Here is a 20,590-nt window from a genome sequence, read left to right on the forward strand (position 1 = left end):
AAGAAGAAGAAGAAGATACTTCTTGAAGACGTAGCTTGATTGAGTTGATTGTAATAAAAAATTTTCATGTAAGTTAAAACACTATACAAATAATCAAACTTAATCAAATGCATTAAAATTATTAAATTATTTTTTTGAAAACTGTTGACTTTACAACAAAATTTTATCAGACTTTTTTGCTCTAAATCGTGCACTTAGCCCGTACCTTGAAGGAACGCACTATTTTAAGGGACTAAGTATATACAAATATTAGAGGCAGACTTATTTTAGTATATTTTATCGACATTTTAATTGTTAGTTATCGGTTAATGTAAAACGACAAAAATAAAGTCTTTTACAATTTCAACGTATTTTATACTCAAAGCTCAAGTTTTTAAACCATATCACAGCATAAATTATTCTTTTTCAAACCTCTTTCACAAAATCTAAAAATTTTAACAAACACTGGTAATTTACTGAACACCTTTTAGTACTACCTTTCCCCAGGTATCAACTTTGGTTAAACAAAATCAAACCCTTAGTTATGATCCGCTCGTTTTCCATTCATATACCCAATCCACCTTTCCGCAGTCACTTTATAGAGCGGCTCATTTTCGATAGTACTTAACAACAAAAGTTGATTAACATGGGTAGCATGGTAGTCCCACCTGGCCAAATTAGGTGCAGTACTGATCGTGAAGTGCCTTAAATCATAAGAAGTAACGCTGCCCATATCAAACAAAGGTAACATATTTTTTAGAGAAATCATACCTTCATTGTATAAAATTTCCGCTTCCTGCGCTTCTCTGTGAGGTGCTATGGTTATCAAATCATACAAACCTAAGAGAGAATAAATGAAACCGTTGAGTACGAACGACGCTGGTTCGGTGGGGTACTCTTCGTACCAGTTGTAGGTGTTGAGGAACGTTGCTCGGACTCCTCCTTGGGAATTGGGTACTCGGAAAGGCTTGAGGCCTCTCAGCGCGGCTGTAAGGTACCTGATGTCGCCCCCGGAGTGATAGTAGGCTCTAGACAACACTGATAATGCGTGGCCCTGTCCCATTGATGAATACCAACCTAAACAATCATTTATATTACTTAAATAATAATCACTTTCTTAATACTTAAATAATAATAATTAAAAAAAACTAAGTTTTCAATCTAATAGCACATAAAACAACATCCAAAAATATTATTCTACATCCTACCAGACTGAAAACAATGGGAACCTTCTCTGGTAACACCTCCGAGGCTTCTACAATTTGCAAGCCATAACGGATGCTGAGATTAAGGAAGATGAGGGAATTTTACAATTTATAATTCACGTCCCATCTGCTCAGCGCGGTAAAGTTCCAACGAGAATGGTTCCCTTCGTACTCCAATCAGAGTAATCATGTTAATCAAAAATGAATAACCATTTTCAATTTCGTTGCAACACGAAACTACAGTCGCATAATCATTCCAGTTCAATCAAAAAATGCAGCAAGCACCTCTACCGGTTTCGAAACTTATAAGTCTCTCATCAGGAGGCACATATACTGCGCTCTCGGACCCAACTAGGACAAACCCCGGCGTAGGGAACCATTCTCGTTGGAACTTTACCGCGCTGAGCAGATGGAACGTGAATTATAAATTGTAAAATTCCCTCATCTTCCTTAGTCTCAGCATCCGTTATGGTTTGCAAATTGTAGGAGCCTCGGAGGTGTTACCAGAGAAGGTTCCCATTGTTTTCAGTCTGGTAAGATGTAGAATAACATTTTTGGATGTTGTTTTATGTGCTATTAGATTGAAAGCTTAGTTTTTTGCTAGCAGTTGCCGCTATGGCATCCTTGCCATTTCATTCGTTGCGATCCGTGACTGCACGCCGGGGTTTGTCCTATTTGGGTCAGAGAGAGCAGCATATGTGCCTCCTGATGAGAGACTAATAAGTTTCGAAACCGGTAGAGGTGCTTGCTACACTCTTTGATTGAACTGGAATGATGATAAAGCTGTAGTTTCGTGTTGCAACGAAATTGAAAATGGTTATTCATTTTTGATTAATAATAATTAATTTCTATTTTGTAATTGGTCGCTTTTGTAAAAAATAGCCGCTGAATATTTTCTTTGTCACTGCTATCCATACATAAGCAATGTCAGAAAAGTGTGCAATGCATATAAATACTACTACAGTTTTAGCTACAGCTAATAGAGAGAGGTGTATCAAAAGTATGACGTTATATCTGTACGAATTATAAGTCTATGTAAGACGGAGAACGTTGAGAAATATGAAAGGAGACAAGCAAATTCAATCTTTGAACTTTTATATCTGACCACAGTAGGAAAAATGAAAGAATACCCATGCGTCATCGATGATATGCATACAAATCAAATCAAAAATTTCTAGTCAAAACGTCTAAACTAAGTTAATACTGTAAAAAAACGGATGTGACTACTACCCCACCGTACGATTTTTCGATACGTAAATGTGTCAAAAATTTTTTGTGATGTTATTCTTTTTCTGATAATACCTATATATTTATTGGTAATAAATGTTACTTTTACTACCGTAATTAATTATTTGATATATATTATATATTAATAATACAAAAATAATGAGTAAGCAAATATAGTATTATGAATTTCTCCATGTTAAAGTTGCCAGATGTAAAGAGTAACAGGAATTTAAAAAATGTAATTTATGTCAGCTGCATTAAGTGATTTAAATGAAAGTAAACTTAATGAATTCAGATCATTTTGGTATCCAGATCATTTTCCAGACATTATCTGCAAATAAATGTACATTCGTAAAAATATACTAATCTGTAATTTTATACACTATGATTGAAAAGTCAGAGTAATATGTAGTATGATTACTTACAAATTTTATTGACGTATTTTAATTAAATAAATACTTACCAAACCAAAAATACAATATATGTAATATCAAAATAGCTTTTAAAAGAACTGAGTTTATTCAAGTAAATACGACTGATTATTAAAATTTATAAACTCTACCGAACCTAACCCAGTTTCACTGTCAAAGTGACAGAAATTGAATCTGTCAGATTATAGTTGACCAGCACGATTACTCGAATAGTAGTTTATACAACCATTATCTCTACTGATGTTGATCGTGTCTTTAAGAATGACATTAGAAGTACAGAAATAGTCAAATGTGAGTTTAAATTTTCTACTAAATTAATATAACTACGTTGAACAATTGTATCGTCGTCTCACTCTATCAATTATAAATATGTAACTGCGTATGTCTTGGATAACAATTTTGCTGTGTAGACAACACTTAATAATTTATCTCTCTCGTTTGTTATTTATAGAAAAAGGCAGCAAATCCAAAATATGTACTTGATATGATCGTTCATGGGTATTCTTTTATTTTTCCGACTGTATATTTGCTATATTTATCTGGTTATTTATCTCGTTGTTACAATCGTCTAAACTTTCCGTCTTGGATTTTTTTTTTTTTTGGTACAAGAATTCTGAGGATCGTCCTTTCTATTATTCTTACTTTGTCTTTTTCTCTAATAGCCAGGCATATTATCTCTGCTGGGTAGGTTATGACAGATCTGATTGCTGTTTTATATATTTTACTATTGTACTGAAGCTATTTCTTTGTGGCATTTATGTAATTTATTATTCTAATTGCGAAATAAACCACAATTTAACTTGAAAAAATAATAATTGTATTACGTTTCGACTTTCACTTCGGACGTCGTTGTCAAAATACAAAATATTAATATTCGTCCGAAGTGGAAGTCGAAACGTTAATAAAATCATTTTTCAAGTTAAATTGTGGCTAATTTCCCAATTAGAATAATAAATTATATAAACATTTTACTTTTGTGTTTTTACTGATATGTCTATCTTAGAAGTTTTTGGTATTTTCAATATGATCTATTGCCCGCTATTACGCTTTTAGTTATCTCTGCGTACCTGTTATTTGAGCTGTCTATTGTTTCGCCTGGTTACTTAAATCTCTCTACTTTTTGAAATCTCTATATTATCTATATTACAATTTTTCTTGAGATTAATATATACTTCTTCTTTTCATCATTTATTTTTAGTCCTTTAATTTTCGCTTCTTCTATCAGAGTCATCAGTGCGTATTCTAAGATTTTTATTCTCTTGAGGCTATTACCATGTCGTCAGCGTATCCCATAATTTGTGTAGAGCTTTGTATGATCATCTTATTATGATCCCAGTTTTATTATTCGCTTCGTCCAGTGCTATGTTAAAATAGTAGTAGACAGGCTGTGACCTTGTCATACTCCTCCTACATTTCTATGAAAGAAACTATATTGATAGTTTCTGTATTTCTTTCGTCTGTGATAGTCTAATCAGTTTTGCTAGTATATTCATGTTTTCCATTTTGAGTAAAAAATGGTGTCTACTCACGAAGTTAGTTAAAGGCTTGCCGGAAATATATAAATAGTAGGTGTATTTACGTCATGTTCGCAGCACTTTTCAATGAGCTCTGTTAGTAGCTGAATGGCGTCTATGGTCTATTTTCCTTTTCTGAAACCTTGGTGGGTTGCCCTAGTGTATTTTCGGTGTATTTATTCTATTTCTCAAGATGCTTGTCAATGTTTTGTATGTGGTGCACAGTAGCATGATTCCTCTAGAGTTACTGCTATCCCCTAGATCTCCTTTTTATATATCGTTATTATATGACCACTTCTACTCTCCATAGGCATTTTTAGAGTTCCATATATTTTTTATTAGTTTATGAATCCGGTGCACCAGTTCTTCCCCACCATTTTTCATTAATTTATTATTGATTTCATACGGTTCTGCTGCATTTCCTGATTTCAATGTTTTCACTGTTATAAGTTACTTGTATGTGAGAGGGTTTTCTTCTTTGTCTCTTTCACCCCTTATCTTTAGTTCCCCAATATTCGTGCTTTGTTTGACTGTATAAATTAGAAAAATGCTGTCCCCAGTTTTCTTTGCTGATTTTAGATGTTACTGGTATTTTATTGTTGGTTAATTATTTTTTTTTTAATATTCGTATTGTCTTTTGTTATCTTTGTTATTTGCTTCTATTGCTTCCATTTACTCTTTAATCGATTTTGATTTTTGTTCTTTTATGTCGCTTTGCCGCTTCTTGTTTTTTCTTTTGTATTTATTTAGTTTTTTATCTGTTCCGTTCTTTATCCATGTCGTCTACATTGTTTCTTCTGTACCTATGTATTTAGCTTTGCATTCTTCATCAAACTATATTTTTATTCACTCTTTTGTCTTTGTCCTATTGTTTCTCCTGCTGCCTCTATTGTTTTGTAGTTATTCTAGTCAGTTTCTCTGTCTTCTGTTTTGCCGTTTGAAGTTTTTTACTGTCGTCTGCGTATATATTGTTTACCTCTTCTGTCTTTAGCTTGTCAAAATTCCAATTTTTTCCTATTTCGATGAGCTTGTGCTCTTATTATTTTCATTTTTAATTTTGCTATTACTATGTGGCCTGAACCAGCGTTTACTCCCCTGTATGATCTGACATCTTGTATTAGTTTTAGCCATTTTTTTGACATAAGTACATGATCTATCTGGTTATCTTCTCTTCGGCATGGAAAGCCGAATTTTAATTTAATCCCCATTAGGCTAAGTAACCTGCGATATGCAGATGATACAATAGTGTTTTCCAATACCATAGAAGGGCTGCAAAACTTAATGGATAAAATAACTGAAACCAGTAGAACATATGGACTAGACATAAACACCCGCAAAACCAAGCTAATGATCATCAGCAAGCAAAACATAACTGGAGTAAATCTGTATGTGAACCAAATGAGAATTGAACGTGTCTCACAATACAACTATTTGGGAACTATAATCAATGAGTCGTGGGACAATACTCAAGAGATTAAATGTCGCATCGGAAAGGCAAAGAGTGCATTCTTGACTATGAGCTCTGTGTTCAAGAGCCATGACATCACTCTAAAAACAAAAATAAGGCTCCTTAAATGTTACGTGTACTCAGTGTTTCTATACGGAGTAGAAACGTGGACATTGAAGGCGGAAACTCTATCGAAACTTCAGGCTTTTGAGCTATGGTTGTATAGAAGGATCCTGAAGATACCATGGACAGACAAAGTCACCAATGAAGAAGTACTACGGAGGATGAACACAACCGCAGCTTTAGTCAACATCGTGAAGGGCCGTAAGCTGCAGTACTTGGGGCATATAATGAGAAATCAAGGCAGATACGGGCTCCAGTGCATTTTACAAGGTAAAATTGAAGGAAAAAGGGCTCCAGGACGAAAAAGAATATCCTGGCTTGCTAACCTGAGAGCATGGTATAGAAAGACCTCAACACAACTATTCCGTATAGCAACTAACAGAGTCATCATAGCCAGAATGATCGCCAACGTTCGGAGCGGACAGGCACCCTAAGAAGAAGAAGAAATAAAGTAGATACATACCTGGCTCTAGATCTTGAAAACCAGCGGCTAATTTCCGTTTGACAGGAATGGCCCATCCTCCGGTGTCGACGTCTTGGTGCCTAACGAACCATTCTGCGGCATCATAAAACTGCTGGATGTGCTCCGAAGAGGAGAGTGTAAGATTGTCGATAGCTCCCGAACCTCTCAACGTTATATCGATGACTTTCATCTTGGATCTGGACAGTTTGGGTTTCGATTTGTCTTTATCCAAATAAGCGAGACCTTTGTGAAGATCTATAATCAAATCTCGCGTCATTTTCTTCCAGCTCGGGTTTGTTCCGATGCCGTGGTAAATGTTATTATCCTAAAATAATATTAAGAAAACTTAAAAAAAAACGGAACAAATAAAAAAACCAAAAATATAAAGGAGTTTAGTACATTTCATTGGTTTAAATTGCATTTCCCCCACTGTTCTCCCAGAGTCTCACTTTACATTTAAAGCTTTGTAAAGGGTTTATTTTAAATGTGTTTTTTGCAAATTAGGTAGTAAAACTAGAAATATTAATTTACTAAATAACTTTTTTTTGTTCATTAAATTTATAAACAAAGCTATAGGTATAAAATTTTTGAAACAAAGGGCCAACTTTTGAAAATATGATTTCTTGATATATTTTTTTATTAAAGTTTATTTACTATATGCAATCAATAGATAAAAATTATTCGCCGTGTGCAAGTACTTGGAGGGGATACGAGAAACGATCGTGCGCGAATAGTGGAGAAATCTTGCAACTTTCGTAAATAATTCATTGTCAATTGAAATTGTCAAATTGACGTATATTTCATATCTACTGTCAATGAAGAAGAAAAATTATATTATGTTGCTCCACAATATTGATATGATATGTAATTATCATATAAAAGTAAATGTAATTAATTGCATTTTGCTTGTAGTAGTGCATTTTAATAATTAATTTTATTTACTACATACAATTGTTTACATTTTAATAACATAACCTTAATATTACTTTTTCTTCTTATATTTTTTTGAGCTATAGCCTTAACAATTGTCCAGTAACCAGGACCAATATGATTGGCCAATATAATTAAAAGTGCGAAAAATGTTGCCGAGCTATGAAACCAGGTGTCGCTTTTCCGAACTTGCACGGTCCCAATAAGAATGTTTTTGCTTGTACAAAATCGTGTATGTGTAAATTTGGATTTGTTATCCAGTGATAACAAAAACTCTACTAGTCTCTTTGATTATTGAAATGGCCTTTAATGCTAAGTACTTCACTACATTTCGCTTCACTTCACTGCTGCTTAGAACCTATATGGTAGCTCCAATGGTTTATGCCTCTTAAATCTCCGAGTCTGCTCACTATTATCTAGCAAGATAGTTTGTAGTAGTGCAAGATTGTTTGGGTGGTTTTCCAATTTTACCAAATAGAGGCTCTCTATTCTATTCACTTACTATTTCCTTAACTTTGGCAACTTGGAGATCGTCTCGGATTTCCCTGTTTGGTATAAACCAAGGTGAATTTGTTATGGTCCGTAGTACCTTCGACTGAAAGCGTTCCAATATCTCTATGTTTCGAGTTTGCGGCCGTACCCCATAGTTGTACACCATAGGTCCGTATGGGTTTTAAGGCTACTTTATAAACCAATAATTAGTTTTATAAGCTAAGTTTTGACTATCTTCCCAATAGCCAATAGTATTTGATGAGTTTCAAGCCAAGTTGTTTTCTTTTGTTGAAAATGTGTTTTCTCCAGGTCAGTCCTTTGTCCAAGTGCATCCCCAAACACTTGACACTGTCAGATTGAGTCAGATTTTGTCCATTTAGTGTAACAGGTGGCACTGTACCTCTGCACTTGGTAAATGTAACCTGAACTGATTTTACTTCGTTGACTTTGATTCTCCAGTTTCTTGTCCAATCCTGAATTTTCACTACAATTTTCATTATTAGATGTTGTTAGAGAATTCTTGCAGCTATGACTGGTCTTTGTGTTTGACCATTAACGCTTTATCATCTGCAAAAGAAGCTGTGATTGTTTGGTTGCTTACTGGAAGTTCAGCTGTGTACATAAGATAGAGAAGTGGACCAAGAACACTGCCCAGTGGTACCCCAACTTTCTTGTCTGTCTGTACCTCACAGTTAAATATATTTCTTTTAGCTAGGATTCCATAATAATGTACAGTGTATGGGGAAGTGATTTTTTTTTAATTTAAATAATAGACCATCATGCCAAACCTTACCAAAGGCTTGACTCACATCTAAGAAAACAGTCGTGCAGTAATTTTATTGCTCAAATGTTTCATTTATTTCGTCCACTACTCTATGTATCTGTTCAATTGTGCTATGATCCTTTCTAAATCCGAATTGGTGTTCAGGAATCAGGTGGTTTTCTTCTATTATGGGATTCAATCGGGTTATGAGTAGCTTTTGTAGGAGTTTACCAAGGACTGGCAGCAGGCTGATTGGTCTGTATGAAGTTACTTCATTTATAAGTTTTCCAGGTTTCTGAATAAGTATAAGCTCGGCAACTTTCCACTGCGCCGAAAAGTATCCTAGTCGTAGCACTGTGTTAAATATTGTTGTTACTAGCACGATCCATTTTCTTGGGAGTTATTTAATAAGACGGCCTTTGATCAGATCAAACCCTGGAACCTTGTCTGGATTTAAGTTACTTCTGATCGTTTCATGTACCTCTTTGACTTTGAAGAGTTTTGGAATTTGGGACATTTGGTGTGGAACTTCAAGAGTTTCTTTGATCTTAGCTTCTATTTCGGGCGTGTTTTGCGATGGAAGAGGTTGAAAGACTTCCTCCAGATAATTGGTATTAATATATGAATTCTTGATATATGAACTGATATAATATAGCATTCTAAAATTGTAAAAGACTTACCTGAGAAGTAATCCAAATATCCGACGTGATATAGTGCAAAAAATAAATTTCTTTATTTTCCCTGTTTTGCAACGTAACAGTAATACTGCTGTTACTATTCAAAAAAACATCCATACTCATAACAAAGTACAAAACATGATCCATCTTCAGTCTAATCCCCTCCATATAATTTTCACTGGTAACAAATTTTAAAATTTTATTATTAGAAGATTTTTCTAAGAGCCTTTCTAGCTTTGCAGTTGGCGGTACTGTCCACTTGGCTAAGTCTTTTTCGCAGTCTTCTACCATCTTCCTCCTAGGTTCCGGTTCAGTCAGGTTTTTGCTAAAGTGGGAAAGCCCAAACTGAGCTATCTGGGTGGGATAGTAATAACCTGGAATATATAGAAAGATTTTAATCTACGACCAATAAATGCTTATCGAACTGGACAAATTTTAAACTGTTAATTGGACTGATAGTCCAATCAACAGCCTTTTTCTCGTGGAATTTTGAGAACCAAGGTCGATTTCCTTGAAAATTTGGATTTAGATAGTAATTATTATCATCATCATCATCATCAGTAGCTCGACAACCCTTTTTGGGTCCTGGCTTGTTCTAGGATTTTCCGCCATTCTGTTCTGTTCCTTGCATTGTTTTTCCAGTGGGTAATCTCAAGTGTTTTCAGATCTTGTTCCACTTGTTCCATGTATCTAAGTTTTGGTCTTCCCTTTGACCTTCTCCCTACTGGTGTTTGCTTCATTATATGTTTTGGTGTTTCGGTCTCCAACATTCGTTCAACATGGCCCATCCAGCGCAGACGTCCGATCTTTATGGATGTTATGACATCGGGTTCGTTGTATGCTGCGTATAGTTCAAAATTATATCTTCTGCGCCATACGTCATTTTCTTTCACACCCTTATATATGTGTCTAAGGATTTTTCGTTCAATAGATAGTAATTATAACCTTTGTCAAAATCTACCCTATGCCGAACTGCGCTTTTGCCCTGGGGTGAAAACAACCCCATCTAGGTGATGAAAATTTTTTAATCAAAATAAGTATGGAAATCAATAGAGTCACCAATTCTGAGTAAATTTTGTTCTATACAATTTTTTTGGAAAATTGACACTTTCCAAGTTATTTGCGATTGAAACTATGCATTTTTTATTGAAAAAAACTCACGTTTTATAACCGTTTTTCATGAATAGCTTAAAAAAATTTAATTTTATGGAAAAATTCATTAAGAACAAAATTGTAGCTAATAAAGAAACAAAGAGATTCGCGTCTGAAAGACATATGTAACCCCATTAACGATTGAGTTATTGCTCTTTAAGAGATGGTTATTTTCGAAGAACATCGAAATGGAGAACCTTTAATCTCAAATAACTCGAATGTGGTGCAATTTTTTGGCAAAACTTAATAGACATCTTTTAAAGCTCATTAAAAAGCCTTTCAAATAAAGTGTGATAAAAGTTTTTTGTATAAGAACTGACTGACTTATGACGAAAATAAAGTCGCTCTCTACTTTTTTCTTTTTGAAATGTAAAAATTAATTCCTTGTCGTTACAATCCTAATAGAAATGAATAGCTTTTCACTTGAAAGTAACTTTATTTAGGTATAATTGATACGATCCATGTGATTTGACCGATTTGGAATGCTTAGTTTAGAAAAAATAGTTGATTAAATTGAAAATGACATTTTTAATTATTAAAAGTATTCATAATATGAAAAAATGTTTCAAATATTAATTGTAGAATTTTTTTTACTGAAAATTTTCTTTTTTTGTTTTTGGATCATGAATACTTTTAGGTTTATTAAAGAAAAATGCACTTTCTTTTTAATTATAATAATGTCATTTTCGATTTAATCAACTATTTTTTCTAAACTAAGCATTCCAAACCGGTCAAATCACATGGATCGTATCAACTATACCTAAGTAAAGTTAATTTAAATTGGAAAGCTATTCATTTCTATCAGGATTGTAACGACGAGGGTTTAATTTTTACATTTCAAAACGAAAAAAGCAGAGAGCAACTTTATTTTCGTCATAAGTCAGTCAATTTTTAAGCAAAAACCTTTTGTCAGAGCTTATTTGAAAGATTTTTTAATGAGCTTTAAAAGATGTCTCTTAAGTTTTTCCAAAAAATTGAACCACATTTGAGTTATTTGAGATTGAAGGTTTTCCATTTAGAGGTTGTTCGAAAATAACCATCCTTTTTAAAGAGCAACAACTCAGTTGGTATTGGGTTTACCTAGGTCTTTCCGACGCGAATCTCTTTATTTATTTATTAGCCACAATTTTGTTTTTAATTATTTTTTCTATAAAATTAAATTTTTTTAAGTTATTCATGAAAAACGTTTATCAAACGCGAATTTTTCAATGAAAAATGCATAGTTTCAGTCTCAAATAACTTGAAAAGTGTCAATTTTGCATAAAAAATTTATAGAGCAAAATTTACTTAGAATTGGTCACTCTATCGATTTCCATAGTTATTTTGATTAAAACATTTTCATCCCCTAGATGGGGTTGTTTTCACCCCCAGGGCAAAAGCGCAGTTCGGCATAGGGTAGATTTTGAAGAAGAGTGTCAACAGAGCTTAAAACCAAATTTTCATTAAAATCGGTGTTGGTTCTCAAAATTCCACGGTTTTACAGTTTTTTACCGCCTATGAGTGGTTTATAAACGATATCCACATTAATTGTACAATTTTTTCTGAAAATAATGAATTGAATGTAGGGAATATAGAACTATTTACTAGTATTGATGTGTTTGGAATATTGTATATTAAAATTCCAACATCTTTGGTATAAATAAAAACAGTTACCTTGACTCTCCCATTGCGTAGATACAGGTACTCCCTCTATTCCACTAACGCATTTAACTCTATCTCTGACTTCTACATTATAATTTTCAAAATACATAAATACCCCCCTGGGATCATATTTGGCTTTAGGACGATAGACTTTGCTGTAGCTATGAGACCACTCAAATCGTTCTGTCCCATCATACGTGGCTAGCTTTCCATACACTTCAAAATATCTAAAAAAAATTAAAATTGCAAAACATGCTAAATTATTTTTAGAAAAAGGCTGCACTCTAGTAGTGTCAGAATTACGGTTATCTTTGTATAGCAATCAATCACACAAATGATTATCTACATCAGCTGAAAAAGGCCTTAGGGTCCCAAGGCTTCAATGGCTTTCTTCCATTTCTTCCTATCGTGCTAGGGTTTTCCAGTTTTGTACTTCTAACAATCCCAAGTCTTCTTTTACCGATTCCGTCCATTTTCTTCATGGTCATCCTCTTTTCTTTTTTGTGCCAGCTTCAATATTTATTAATTCTGTGGGAACTCTTCCTTCCTGCATTCTAGCTATTTGTCTGAGCCATCTTAGTCTTTGAACTTTCGAAATGTTTGAAATTTTTTGTTGTTCATACATTTGCATCATTTCGTTATTTGTTCATCTTCTCTAGATATGTCCATCTTTTATATCTCCACGTATTCTTCTGAGTATCCTCCGCTCCCAACAATCTAGCATCAGTTATATGGTTTTACTTAAGATCCAGGTCTCGCTAGCATAAAGCACCATTGGTCAGATAACCTATTACTTGTATAATCACTTAAGTTACCTACTAATTCAGGTAATTAATAGAATAATTATTTTTTCACTATGTATTCAGTGATTACAATAATTTACATACTATACAATAAAAGCTAATAATAGATAATAATAGAATATACCCTGATGTATTCTGTGCTTGGATCTTCCATAAATACTAAACAATAAATAACTTTTTATTAATTTCACGTCTTAAATCAATTATTTATCAAATACACTATCAATGTTATTTAATAAACAACTCAAAATATTCCTGACGCCGTGTCAAATATTTAGTAGACTTATTTGTCACTGTCTTGTCACCACATTCTGTTCGAATGTGTTTTATGAGTGTGTTGTATGACAAAGATAGCGAATGTTCGATTTGGAAAATATCACCACGGACATAGTGTTCATTTTTTTCGAATACTGGAAAAACTAATAAATATTTTTAAAAAATTCAAAGCAGAATGAAATATTACATCATTACCAAGGGTAGAAAGTCCCTTAGAATAAATAAAAAGTTTCTTTTGAGAGAGATATTTGAAATTAAAAATCACACTCAATTTTCTCTGCTTTTTCACCCCTGTAACTTATTAAAATAAACATAGAAGTTTTCAGGGACTTTTTACCCTCGGTAATGATGTAATCTTTAATTCTGCGTTTAAATTTTTCAAAAATACTTATTAGTTTTCTCAGGATTCGAAAAAATTAATTCATTTAAAAATAATTGGAATGAAATTTTGCGCCTACGCTCTTAATAGAAATAAATTACAAATTACAAATAGTAAATATCAATTTTTTCTTTGGAATAATAAAAGTTTAACTTACTTGTGTAAAAATGAAAAGGGAATATAAACATCATCCCCCTCTTTGCGACAGCCAATGATATAATCGCCGTTTATTTCACAATCTAGTTCTTCAGTGACCTGAAGATCAAACGATTTTGAGCTAAGACTGTTCAATCTATGCCATTCCTTATCTGAGCTTCCACAAAACGAATACAACGTTAACACTGTTAAAATCCCAACAAACACAAGAAACAGTAGTGCTATTTTAATGTTAAATCGCATCATAATAAAAAAAAGTGGCGGATCCTGAAAAGATAAAACAAACTGTATTCATTACAAATGTTTACATACTAAATGCTATTTATAACATCGTATTACTTGACTAACAAATAGATTAATTAATCCTATGCATGTAGTGTCATACAAATAATAAAAATATACATTAGGAATAATAAACAGTAATGGTTCTTATTTAGATTAAGCTGTAGAGCTTTTTTTAGCTTTTAACAGCAAACCACCTCTACTATGTTTTGAAAAAGGGTTCATAGAACATAAAAACCGAAATGAGAACACAAATTAGTTTTTCCCCTAATTTTATACTACGGGCTGTCCCAAAGTCCAAAAGTAGCGGAACAGTCGAATATTTCGCGAAATGAACATCGGATCGAAAAACTGGAAAATACGTGTTCAATCATTTTCAAAAATCTATCGAATGACACTAAACACGAGCCTCACTCCACCCGCTGGAGGTGGGGTGGGAGTAACTTTGAAATCTTAAATGGAAACCCCCATTTCTTATTGCAGATTTGGATTCCTTACGAAAAATAAGCAACTTTGTGGAGAGAATTGTGGATAGATGACTAATGATGTGTAAACAATTTATCGTGATACCATAGATAAATTATATTATATAAAAGGTCTAATATCTCAAGAAATACACTTCCAAATGAAAAACCAACAAACACGTTTTTAATATTTTTCAAAAACCTATCGAATGACACCAAACACGACCTCCCACTCTACACCCTGGAGGTGTGGTGGGGGGTAACTTTAAAATCTTTAATAGGAACCCCCGTTTCCTATTGCAGATTTGGATTCTTCATGAAAAAATAAGTAACATTTATTCAAAACATTTTTTAGAATGGTTGATAGATGCTGCTATTCGTGATGAAAAACAAAGTATCTGATAGATAGATAGATAGATAAATTTATTGATCTTTTTGTATCATTTACATGACATAAGACAAGTCACAAACATGGTATACTTATAGTACAATAAGTAGGATATTAAAAAATACTACATTAAAGTAAAATAAAGTTATCTTATTAAAAACATTAATGGTAACAAACATTTAGTAGAGAACAAGATTACGAGACTGATAAAATATTGTTAAAAGTATAAAAATATCGGAATCAGTTGCTAGCTATTGTTCCAGCCAATGAATTCGTCTAGACAATAAAAACAATGTTCAGTTAAAAACAACTTTAACCTGGTTTTGAACTTGTTAAAATGTAATATTTCTTTTATTGAATTTGGTAGCAAATTAAAAAATTGTCCTCCGGCATACATTGGAGACTTTTTTAGTTGAAATCGGTTGAATTTGTTTAGGTGGATATCACTTCTATTTCTCGTGTGGTAATTATGGACATCACTATTTATTTCAAACTTATTCTTATTAAGAAAAGTGTAGGTTAATAGTTTGAAAAGATAGATGCATGTGCAGGTCATAATATTATTCTTTTTAAATGTATCTCTACAAGATTCGTTGTAATCTAAGTTAAAAATTAGGCGAATGAATCGCTTTTGAAGGACGAATATTCGCCCAATTTCCATATCTCTGCCCCACACAATTATATTGCAGCTGATGGCGGAGTATACAAATGCATAGTACAAGTTAAGTAGGTAAGATTGATAAAAATTTGATTTCAAACTATTGAAAGCAAAGTAGAGTTTATTTAGTTTTTTACAGAGAGAGTCAATTTGATGATTAAAATTTAATTTGGAAGCTAATTCCATTCCAAGGAATTTAGTGTGTTCGACAGTCTCAAATTTTCAATTATTTAATGTTAAGGTTATATTGTCACCTTCCTTAAGTGGAGATGTGAATTGGATAAAAATGGTCTTATTTTCATTGATAAGAAGGTGATTTATTTGACACCAATGAATGAATTCATTCATGGTTATTTGTATTTTCTTATGCAACTCGTCTAAACCATCAGCTACAATTACAATTGTTGTGTCGTCTGCATGTATAAAAACATGTCCATTTGTTATACTTAAAGGTAGGTCATTTATGTAGAGGAGAAATAAAAGTGGTCCTAATACTCCACCTTGCGGAGTTCCAATAGGAGTACTAAACTCATCAGACAACTCATCATCAACCTGCACTTTGAGTGTTCTGCCAGACATATATGAGTTAATCCAAGATTGAATTGGACCTCGAATACCCATGGCTTCAAGTATTATTGATAAGTAGTTATGGTTAATCGTGTCAAATGCACGGGTTAGGTCGAAAAATATGCCCACTAAGTAGTTGTTCTGATCAATATTTTCATGGACATATTGTACAAGCTCAATTGAAGCAGTTTCGATTGAATAGTTCTGGCGCAAACCATGTTGGGATTGAGTAATTATTTTATTGTGGTCTAAGTATTTAATTAACTGTTTGTACACTACCAATTCAATAATTTTAGAGAAACAGCTAAGTATACATATCATTCTGTAATTCTCGACACATTGTGGATCATCTTTTTTAAATAAAGGAATGGTTCTATTTACTTTTAGTTTTTTTTGGGAACTTACCTTGAGTAACAGATAAATTGGTAATGTGAGATAGTTGGACAGAAATTATTTCTACACATTCTTTCAATACGACAGCCGGTATTTCATCAATACCAGCAGGGTATTTCTTTTTAAGCGTTAGAATTATCTGCTGAATATCATCTTGAGTGACCGGTGAAAAAAACATTGAATTCAGACCTCGTATCTTACTTGATGTGCAAGAATTAAGGGGTAGATTTAAGCTGTCGATCTTATCAGAAACCGAATTTGCGAAATAGTGACCGAATGTGTTTGCGACCTCTTTTTTCCCAGTTATGCTCGACCCATTATTTAACAATATAATTTCTTTTTTTTTTTTGTTTCCCTCTATCCAGTTTTGAGTTAACCATATTCCATAGAGACTTAGCTTTATTATTCGAGTTGTTTATTATATTAGAATGGTATAATTTTTTCTCGTTGTAGATTTTTATATCGAGTGATTTTTTTTGTTTTTTATAATATTATGTTAAGGAGGAATCATTAGCTTTTTGTTTTAGCCAATTCAGGTCTTTTAATTGTTCAAGTTCAGAGTCTAATTGACTAGAGAAGGGTATTTTATTTCTGTGTTTGGCGTGTTTTGGCAAAGCACCACTGAAAATGTGACATGAAATCATCAAACACATTATCAATGTCCTTCAATGTTACGTCTTCAATTGGAAGTGTTTTTCCGTATAAGGTTTTAAATTCTAATAACGAGTTTTTATTAAATTTCCTTATTATTGTGTTTTTATATGACTTTTGCTTAATTGGGATTTGTAAAGACCATGATAGGATTTGCGCTCAGTGATCCGATGTACCTAGGCAGATTACCCTAGAGGTATGATTCTCGATGTTACTGACCTCCCTCACTGATGTTGTTTCCAATTACCCTCACTGCCCCTTCTACTAAACAAAACGAAGAGTTTCTGTAAAAAATATTATAGACTAATAATGAATATTTAAAAGAATTGATAATATCTAAGAATTGAAGAAAACAAATACTAAAACAAAACATTTGGGAAATGTACTGAGAGCAAGAGTTGATAAATACATATGCAAGAAATGGGTTTGTAAAAATGAAACCAATTCTCTGCAATAGAGATCTTAGCTTAGTACTGAGAATTGGAGCTCTCAGATGCTACATGTTTTCAATACTACAATATGGTCTTGAGAGCTAGACATTGAAGCAAGGATGCATAAATGAGCTATAGTCAGAAGTATTGCATGCAATGGGCAAGGAATATGAAATACAGTGGAACCCCGATAAGTCAGCCTTTGATAACCCAGAAGCCCATCTAACACGGACTGATTTTCACCAGACGAAATTGACACAACTGAAACTGACATGAGTTTTTACCAAGAAATGAAGAACACTGTATACAACTTTACGTAATTTAAGTAGATGTACTGTACATATGTACTTCATGTTTTTGCAATTATAATGGAGTTTATCTGTAAGTATACCATATTTTATTCATTTTTATCATATTCTCCAGCTAATCCAGATGGTGTGCTTTTAGGAGAAACAATAGAAAAATTGAACAGAGGGGCGTAGTGTTTTGAAGAACTATTAAATGCAAATAAACGAGCAGAACCCCAGGAAATAAAACAACAACATCAGGATAACAAATAACAGAAACGGGAAGAAGAACCGACACTACAAGAAGTAAAAGAAGCAATATTGAAGCAAAAAATAACAAAAGCGCAGGAGAAAGCGGAATTCCGGCAGAGATTTTTAAAGCAGGAGGAGAAAAGCTGCAAGAAAAAATTTTCACAATAAAAATAAGAAAGTTACAATATCTGGGACACGTAATGAGGGACAGCGATATGAAATGCGATTGATAATACAGGGAAAGTTAAGAGGAGAAGGAGTATATGAAGAAGGAGAGTGTAATGTTTGAAAAATGTGTAATGGGACTGGTTTAAATGCAATTCCAGAGAACCCTTTAGAGCAGCGGAAGATAGACTAAAGATAGGGATGATGATATCCAACCTCCGATTGGGAGGCGGCACTTTATAGAAGTAGAAGGAATAATAGCAACCAAAAACTATATTACTGAATTCTTTTAATACTCACCCCACTCCTGGTATATCCAGGTCTCTTGTCAACAAGATTCATTTAGTATTTTACATAATTTTAATCTAATTAAACAATCGGATTTATTTATTTATTGATTGGACTAATAATGTATTATCTTTATTTACCATTTACTTTTGGTATTTATTAAATAAACATTAATAAAGATATGTCACACATATGTCATTTATCATGTGTACATTTACAGAAACTGTCACTGTCGAAAAGAATATCTTCTTGTTCTATGTCCGTATACCTCTGGGCTTAACAACCACTTTCATTTATTTTCCTTTTTTTTGTGATTTTTTCTTTCGTAAATTGTTAAGTAAGAAGTATATTTTTGTATCAGGTATTTACACAATACGTACACTTTATAAAGATGGATATAAAAGAATACTCGAAGGTCTATATTTTCTCGTCAAAAGGATTTTTGAATCTTTTAAGTACGAAGCCAAGGAGTTTTTCTCGTTGGCCTAGATCTTTTACAGATTAACGAAAATTTAGTCAAAACTTTTTCAGTTATTGTAATTTAAAAATATACTTTTTTATTAACTTAATATAAATATGCGCCCACCACAGAATCGTCTGAAGAAAAATCTCTATCATAATCATATGCTTTCTTAAGTCCAATTATCGTCTGTTTATCTGATTTGCATAAAACCAAACTGATTATTGGATACCTATTTCGATTTCTTCACGTATCCGTCTATCAATTACTCTCTCACATATTATTAGGGCCTGATGTAGTTTTATGACACTGTAGTTTTGTGCAACCAGAAAGTCAAAATAAGAATTGAGAATCAAATATCGGAATAAATAGAAATTCTTCGGGGTGTAAGACATAGGGCTATATTTACTATATTATCACCACAGCTGTTTAATATAGCAAAGCCTTATCTCCCACGAAGCTTTATGAGAGTGTAATGGATAGGATGATCATAAATGATGAAATCCTTAATAATATAAGATATGCCGATGACACTGTTATATTTACTTCAACTCTACAAAGTCTGACAAACATATACTTTACTGGAACAACTAAACGAAAATTGGAAAGAAAAAAATTCATTATGGTCATTACAAAACATTCAAAAGACAATGAGACATTCCATATTAATAATATCCAGATGAAAAGGGTAGACAAACACAAATATCTAGTAAAATTAGAAAATCTACGGTTTCGTTTTGATTTAAATCCGTCTCCTGCCATCCCCGATAGTACTATTTATAGGTCTACCCATGATACTATAAATAAAGAGATAGTATTTTCCCGTAGCGCAAATACGTCAGAGCTCGCGCATTGATGATGTAACTGGAGACCGGAAGTTGAATTTGAATTCTTGTTAAAGTTAAATGGGATTTGTATGCATTTTGTGATGAAATTATTGAATTAGCAAAGTAAAATTAAACTTCAATGTATTCGAAAAAAATTTAGTGTCGAGATTCCAGTCAAAATAACTGTCAAAGATAAAATACAATCGCGAACAATTCAAAGTAATCGGACATTACGAATGATTACGAACCATTACGAACTTGCCGGTTTCCAGTTACGTCACGACTTCCGGATGTGCAATATATTATCTTGTTATTTATAGTATCATGGGTCTACCTGTTGTCAAAGAGGTTCTGCAGAAGACAAATTTACACCAAAACGTCCGTAGTTCTCGGTACAAAAATAAAATTATTTATACCGTAGCATGATACTATAAATAACATTTATAGTATCATGTGCCGTTATTTATAGTATCATGTACCGTAGTATGGTTAGAACGCCCTCTAACGGGGAATAAGTGAAATGAATGTCGACTTGATTCAAGTTCTCTGTTTAACCCAGATATGACAATATCAAAAGGCACCGCTACGAAAACATTCCAATATGCGGTTCAAAGAACCCGTATGAATCGAGTCTTCGTACCTACTCTAATACAGAGTATGGCATTAGTAAAATTAGAAAATCCTCCTTGACAACAGGTAGACCCATGATACTATAAATAACGAGATAATATATTGCACATTCGGAAGTCGTGACGTAACTGGAGACCGGCAAGCTCGTAATGGTTCGTAATCATTCGTAATGTCCGATTACTTTGAATT

The 20,590-nt window shown here is 33.0% G+C and overlaps 1 protein-coding gene across 1 annotated transcript; it reads right to left on the reverse strand.

Annotated features, from left to right (window-relative positions):
* Positions 1–332: 332 nt before the first annotated feature.
* LOC114325857 (D-glucuronyl C5-epimerase B) lies at positions 333–18,690 on the reverse strand. Its single transcript, XM_028273992.2, has 6 exons — positions 18,497–18,690; positions 13,660–13,925; positions 12,057–12,271; positions 9,255–9,625; positions 6,390–6,714; positions 333–1,056 (listed from the first exon to the last, which is right to left on the reverse strand). Exons 1-6 carry the CDS (start codon positions 18,536–18,538, stop codon positions 518–520), a joined length of 1,758 nt encoding a protein of 585 aa, XP_028129793.1. The 5' UTR covers positions 18,539–18,690; the 3' UTR covers positions 333–517.
* Between the last annotated feature and the right edge of the window lie 1,900 nt (positions 18,691–20,590).

This window comes from Diabrotica virgifera, chromosome 3 (genome assembly GCF_917563875.1).
Source record: "Diabrotica virgifera virgifera chromosome 3, PGI_DIABVI_V3a".
Classification (NCBI taxonomy): Eukaryota; Metazoa; Arthropoda; class Insecta; order Coleoptera; family Chrysomelidae; genus Diabrotica; species Diabrotica virgifera.